Source organism: Bos taurus, chromosome 19 (assembly GCF_002263795.3).
Source record: "Bos taurus isolate L1 Dominette 01449 registration number 42190680 breed Hereford chromosome 19, ARS-UCD2.0, whole genome shotgun sequence".
In the NCBI taxonomy this organism is placed as follows: domain Eukaryota; kingdom Metazoa; phylum Chordata; class Mammalia; order Artiodactyla; family Bovidae; genus Bos; species Bos taurus.
In genome coordinates this window covers 46,855,978-46,863,478 of record NC_037346.1, presented here as the reverse complement: position 1 = coordinate 46,863,478, position 7,501 = coordinate 46,855,978, and the positions used below count along the sequence as shown (strand labels likewise).

Here is a 7,501-nt window from a genome sequence, read left to right as displayed (position 1 = left end):
TCCCTGGGGGATTGCAAAATTATTCCCTGAAACTGAAAGGTCATCGTCATCTGCTGCTTCTGGCCTCTTTCACAAACAATAAAAAATAAAAAGGATGCCACTTAAGTCACATAAACTCAGATGCTTATTGTTGAGAGGGCTGTTAGGAGGTCAGAGGGCAGCCCTGTGTTAAGTACCATCTTTGCTTTTATCCTTCCTGCTGGGGCCCAGGCAGCTTTGAGGTGCCCCAGGTGGGGGCAGCAGAGTGCAGCTGGTTGCTAGAGAAATCACACCAAGGCATCTGCTGCTGCTGCTGCTAAGCCACTTCAGTAGTGTCTGACTCTGTGCGACACTATAGACAGCAGCCCACCAGGCTCCCCCCTCCCCAGGATTCTCCAGGCAAGAACACTGGAGTGGGTTACCATTTCCTTCTCCAGTGCATGAAAGTGAAAAGTGAAACTGAAGTCGCTCAGTCATGTCCGACTCTTAGCGACCCGATGGACTGCAGCCTACCAGGCTCCTCTGTCCATGGGATTTTCCAGGCAAGAGTCCTGGAGTGGGGTGCCATTGCCTTCTCCCCAAGGCATCTATTTACCAGTTAAGAATTAGGAAAGGGAAACCATACTATGACTTAAACTTTTTTACTGGTCAGAATTCAAAAGATGTCAACGTTTCCAGCTGCTGAGGATGTATTAGACGAAAGCAAGAATAATTTTGATATCTATGAAAAAGTAGTTTGTGATGAGCTGTTAAGAAAACGTAGTTTCATTGTCGAAAGCCCTTGAAGCCTTTCCGTTTTCTTTTTCTTCCTGTGTCTGTGTCACATTCACTGATATCTGAAGAGGACGAGAATACAGAGTTGTGGAGGGCATTCCTGTTCACGTGGGCATCGTATAACTTTAGGTCCTTCGGGGAAAGTAATTCTTGGCAGACATTCCAGGACCATGTATAAGTAGAAAAAGTGTCATAAAAGGACTCATTTTTACTCTCTATTCCAATCAAATCTCCTCGAATCTTCCGCCAGAGGTTGAGCATTTGTTTCCGGTGCTCAAGGGCAATTCCCAAGTTATAGGTTTCTGTAGCTCTCTTTACCTGCAGTGAGAGAGCAGTAGTTTATAGCAGTTACCTCAAAATATCTTTGGTTTCTGGACTGCAATTCTAGATACCCTAAAGGTTATTTTTTCAAGGTACTTGAAAGTCACTGAATTTATATATTAGGTAGTGCCTCTTGAGGACACATGAGTTAGTAGTTGATGGACAAAGGAAATGCATTTCTTAGGAGTAGTGAGATATTAAGAAATTTTATAAGAATTTAAAAACACGGTAGACTAAAACAAGGAGGAAATGTGGGATGGAGATGAGCTCTTAGTACAACAGAAGTGCCAAGGATGGCATTCTGTCCAGCCCAGGGCAGGGAGGGAGAAGATGCTGAGCTAAGGAGGTCCACAAGAAAAATGAAATGAAAATAGCTCAGCTGTGTTTGACTCTTTGAGACCCCATGGACTGTAGCCCTCCAGGCTCCTCTGTCCACAGAATTCTCCAGGCCAGAATACTAGAGTGGGTAGCTCTTCCCTTCCCTAGGAGATCTCCCCAACCCAGGGATTTGAACCCAGGTCTCCAGCATTGCAGGCTAATTCTTTACTGTCTGAGCCACCAGGGAAGCCTGGAGGTCCACAAGGATTTGATTAAATCTAGGGAGTAGGTGGCCATGGGAAAGTATTCCAGGGAAAGGAGACAGCATAACAAATGTCCCAAGGCAATTCATCCCAGAGCTGGTAGGGGAGTCCAGGCCCTAGGGTATCACTAAAGAGTTAACTTTGAGGAGAGGCAAGTCAGGCCTAAGACTTGCTCTCAGTGAGGTTGGGGAGAGCCCTTTTGTCAGGGAAAGTCATGCTGTAGTGAGATACTGCTCTGTGGGAAGTGCAATGAGACCCTCAGTTGTGTGGAACAGAAAATACAGTTGAAATACGCTGCCATTGCCGAGAGGGAAGCATTCATTTCTTAAGCAGGACAGTGACAGGTTGGATCTTCTTAGGACCCATTCTCCATAGCAGCTGTGTGGAGAACCGGTGGAGCTGTGAGGAAGGGATAGCAGGTTGGAAGTTGTTGTCCACGTAAAGCCTAACAAGGGCTTCAGTTTAGGCAATAGCAATACGATGGAACGAAGGAGACAGATTTGAAAAATCTTTGGGAAAATGGGAGTAGCCAGATTAGGTGATTAGTAGATGTGGGAAGTGTGGAAAAAGCATAACTTAAGGATGGTTGCCAAATTCAGACTTAAATTGAAGGAAGTCAGGAAAACCACTACACCATTCAGGTATGACCTAAATCAAATCCCTTTTGATTATACAGTGGAAGTGAGAAATAGATTTAAGGAACTAGATCTGATAGAGTGCCTGATGAACTATGGATGGAGGTTCCTGACATTGTACAGGAGACAGGGATCAAGACCATCCCCAAGAAAAAGAAATGTCAAAAAGCAAAATGGCTGTCTGAGGAGGCCTTACAAATAGCTGTGAAAAGAAGAGAAGCGAAAAGCAAAGGAGAAAAGGAAAGATATACCCATTTGAATGCAGAGTTTCAAAGAATAGCAAGGAGAGATAAGAAAGCCTTCCTCAGCGATCAATGCAAAGAAACAGAGGAAAACAATAGAATGGGAAAGACTAGAGATCTCTTCAAGAAAATTAGATTTACCAAGGGAACATTTCATGCAAAGATGGGGTCAATAAAGGACAGAAATGGTATGGACCTAACAGAAGCAGAAGATATTAAGAAGAGGTGGTACACAGAAGAACTGTACAAAAAAGATCTTCACGACCCAGATAATCACGATGGTGTGATCACTGACCTAGAGCCAGACATCCTGGCACATGAAGTCAAGTGGGCCTTAGGAAGCATCACTATGAACAAAGCTAGTGGAGGTGATAGAATTCCAGTTGAGCTATTTCAAATCCTAAAAAGATGATGCTGTAAAAGTGCTGCACTCAACATGCCAGCAAATTTGGAAAACTCAGCAGTGGCCACAGGACTGGAAAATGTAAGTTTTCATTCCAATCCCAAAGAAAGGCAATGCCAAAGAATGCTCAAACTACCACACAATTGCACTCACCTCACATGCTAGCAAAGTAATGCTCAAAATTCCCCAAGCCAGGCTTTAGTAATATGTGAACTGTGAACTTCCAGATGTTCAAGCTGATTTTAGAAAAGGCAGAGGAACCAGAGATCAAATTGCCAATATCTGCTGGATCATCAAAAAAGCAAGAGAGTTCCAGAAAAACATCTATTTCTGCCTTATTGACTATGCCAAAGCCTTTGACTGTGTGGATCACAATAAACTGTGAAAAATTCTGTAAGAGATGGGAATACCACACCACCTCACTTGCCTCTTGAGAAGCCTGTATGCAGGTCAGGAAGCAACAGTTAGAAGTGGACATGGAACAACAGACTGGTTCCAAATAGGAAAAGGAGTACATCAAGGCTATATATTGTCACCCTGCTTATTTAACTTATTAACCTGCAGAGTACATCATGAGAAACACTGGGCTGGATGAAGCACAAGCTGGAATCAAGACTGCTGGGAGAAATATCAATAACCTCAGATATGCAGATGACACCACCCTTATGGCAGAAAGTGAAGAAGAACTAAAGAGCCTCTTGATGAAAGTGAGAGAGGAGAGTGAAAAAGTTGGTTTAAAGCTCAGCATTTAGAAAACTAAGATCATGGCATCCAGTCCCATCACTTCATGGCAAATAGATGGGGAAACAGTGGAAACATTGTCAGACTTCATTTTTGGGGACTCCAAAATCACTGCAGATGGTGACTGCAGCCATGAAATTAAAAGATGCTTACTCCTTGGAAGGAAAGTTATGAGCAACCTTGACAGCATATTAAAAAAGCAGAGATATTACTTTGTCCACAAAGGTCCGTCTATTCAAGGTTGTGGTTTTTCCAGTAGTCATGTATGGATATGAGAGTTGGATCATAAAGAAAGCTGAGCACCGAAGAATTGATGGTTTTGAACTGTGGTGTTGGAGAAGACTCTTGAAGAATCCCTTGGACTATAAGGAGATCCAACCAGTCCATCCTAAAGGAGATCAGTCCTGGATGTTCATTGAAAGGACTGATGTTGAAGCTGAAACTCCAATACTTTGGCCACCTAATGAGAAGAGCTGACTCATTTGAAAAGACCCTGATGCTGGGAAAGATTGAGGGCAGGAGGAGAAGGGGACGACAGAGGATGAGATGGCTGGATGGCATCCCCAACTCAATGGACATGAGTTTGTGTAAGCTCTAGGAGTTGGTGATGGACAGCGAGGCCTGGCCTGCTGCGGTTCATGGGGTTGCAAAGAGTCGGATGTGACTGAGCGACTGAACTGAACTGAACTGAACTGAAGGATGGCTCCTGGCCTTCAAGTCTCAGTGCCTAGGGAGATGGTAGTATGGAGTCCTCAAGGAAGGGCCAGTTTGATGTGTAAGATGATGAGTTTGGTTTTGGATGTGTCCAGCTTGATATTCTATGAGACAGCAGGGTAAACATGCTCAGCAGGTAATCAGTGAAATGAGGCAGTACTGGAAAGACGTCTAGGCCAGTGACAGTTAAGACTGATCAGGTGTATCGGTGGCAGCTGAAAGGAGAATCAGAGCGTAGGAAGATTGAGGGGAGGAACGGTGTTTTTTATTCTGTGGTATCTCCTAATCTCAGAACCTTGTTAACACTGGATAAATATTTACTGAACAAATGAATATGTTTAATAAGAAGAGCATAAGATGAGACTAGAAAACTAGGAAATATCAAGACTTAAGGAACTTAAATGTCCACTGACAGATGAATGGATAAAGAAGATGCGGGTTTATATATATACAGTGGAATCCTACTCAACCATAGAAAAGAATGAAATAAGGGCATTTCCAGCAACATGGATGGACCTAGAGACTATCATACTGAGTGAAGTAAGTCAGACAGAGAAAGACAGATATATGATATCACTTGTATATGATATCACGACTGAGCGACTCCACTTTCACTTTCACTTTATATGTGATATCATAAAAAGATGATATGGATTGACTTACTTACAAAATAGGAATAGGCTCACAGACATGGAAAACAAACTTATGGTTACCAAAGTTTGAAGGGGGAAAGGGGAGAGAGGTAAATTAGGAATTTGGGATTAACAGATATACACCACTATATATAAAATAGATAAAAAACAAGGACCTATTTTATAGCACAGGGAAGTATAATCAATATCTTATAATAACCTATAATGAAAAAGAATCTGAAAAAGAATATATTTATATGTGTATGTATAACTGAATCACTTTGATGTATACTTCAAATACTGTAAATCAACTGTATTTCAACTATAGAAAAAAAGGGTGAACCTCAGGAAAAAGAAGAGAGAGGAAAGATACAGAGATACACATAGAATTGAAGATGCAGTGTTGTAAAGGCTAAGAAAGTGAAAGTGTTAGTTGCTGAGTTGTGTCTGACTCTTTGCAACCTCTTGGACTGTAGCCCACCAAGCTTCTCTGTTCGTGGAACTCTCCAGGCAAGAATACTAGGAATGGGTAGCCATTTCCTTCTGCCAGTTCTTTACCATCTGAGCCACCAGGGAAGCCCCATTGTAAAGGCTAAGGAAGTAGAATGTGTCTCGGAGAGCTTCATCATTAGTGTCAAATGCAGAAGGGAGCTGGCATAAAATAAATACACCACAGTTTCTTTCCGGGAGACAAAAGTTGCTAAGAAGTGAGGGCACGAAAGCAGACACGCAGCACAGAGTTGTGGTTAAAGTGTGGATTCTTCACAATCCAACTTACCCAGGCTTATAATTCTGGTTCTATTACTTTCTAGCTGTGTGCCTTTGGGCAAACCATGTAACCTCTCTGTGCATATCAGTAGAATGACAAGGAGTAATAGTGCCTAAATCATAGGTTGTTGTGGTAAGTAAACAAATTAGTACCTATAAAGTACTTGTGGAGTACTTATAGAGCACCCTGCCTGGCACCTAGGAAGCATGATTAAACTACTATTATTCTTTTAGCTGCCATAATAAAGATTCAGTCACTCATCACAATTCCCTCCCTGAGTACAACCCTCACTGTGACTGCTGGTTTACTACCTTAACTAGTTGCTGTCTCCAGCATGAAACAAATGAGTGCCAGAAATGATGCTGGGTACAACTCCAAAGGAGAAATGATCTGGTCTTAAAGACAGAGAACAGAAAAAAAAATCTTGGTTTTATGGTTGAAGTGTGTAAGTGCTCAGTCATTTCCAATGCACTGCAACCCCATGCCCATGGGTCCATGCCCTCTGCCAGGCTCCTCTGTCCATGAGATTTTTTAGGCAAGAATACTGGAGTGGATTGCCATCTCCTCCTCCAGGGGATCTTCCTGATCCAAGGATAAAACTGGTGTCTCCTGTATTGCAGGCAGATTCTTTACTGCTGAGCCACCAGGGAAGTTCTATGGTTGTAGTAATGAAGTGGAAAACATTGTTGTCAATGGTTTCTGGGAAGGCATTCAACAGTGAATACTCACGTGTGGTTTAATAGCAGCTGCATCAGCCACTGTCCAGTTCTGCTTTCTCTTGAGCATTTGATCAATGGTGAGGATATCAGTTGAGTAGCCTGAGGTAGGGTCAACAGGTTTTATATTTGCTGCCTTTATAAACATTTAAAAAAGAAGGTTAGTAACATATTTTAGTTGAATTACATAACAAAGACAAAATACACAGAAATATACTGTATTATGAAAGGGTGTGTGTATGATTTATAAGATTATTTCTATACCACTTGTCAGTTGCTTCAGGGCACCTGGTATAGTGCCATGTGTAAATGGCACCGAGCAAACTCTCTTTCTTAATAGTGAACCCTAGTCACAAGACAAGTATAGACCAGAGGATGGTTTATGTTTGGGATGGATATAGGGAGTATAGAGAGGCACCAACTCATTCTCACGCAAACTTGCAAAGCATTGAAAATGACTGTACCCTCCACAGAGCACAACCTGGACTACTTCCAAAATTCTCACAGGGAACCAGCCATCTGGTTTTCCCTGTTCCTGGGCTGCTGAACAGTGTTGATGGAAATCATATAAATATGCAGATTGCGTTCTTTGAAAATGTGTATGGCCGAGGCTCATCCAGGTCCTCAGTACTGCTTGACATTACTTTTCTTCATTTGCAGCTCTTACAGCTCTCACAGAGGCTGCTGGAAAACCAAACCTTTAAACTCCCTTAGCTAATGATCTTGTCTCTTCAAGTCTATCTAACATGAATTCTTTTTGCTCTTCTTTCCACCTTAGGATTTCTCCATCCTTAAACTCATTTTTTCCTCCTTCCCTCTTATATGTGAGAGTTTTTCCTGATTTTCAAGGTCTCTTTGTGTATCTTTATTTATTCACCTCCCTTCAATTTACTTCTTTCCAGCGCTGGCTTCATGGGTCATACACCCATGAAGGTGTATGTAATTACACAGGGCCTTGTCAATAACCTCAGATATGCAGATGACACCACCCTTA

General features: G+C 42.2%; 1 protein-coding gene across 3 annotated transcripts in view; it reads right to left on the bottom strand.

The window, feature by feature from the left end:
• Positions 1-604: 604 nt before the first annotated feature.
• EFCAB3 (EF-hand calcium binding domain 3) overlaps positions 605-7,501 on the bottom strand; it is a 147,495-nt gene continuing 140,598 nt past the window's right edge. For all 3 annotated transcript variants that reach the window (XM_024980197.2, XM_059878080.1, NM_001038141.2), the window contains 2 exon segments: positions 6,521-6,643; positions 605-1,071 (listed from right to left, as the gene is read on the bottom strand). In XM_024980197.2, coding sequence (XP_024835965.2) covers positions 745-1,071; positions 6,521-6,643 — 450 coding nt within the window. In that variant the 3' untranslated portion in view covers positions 605-744.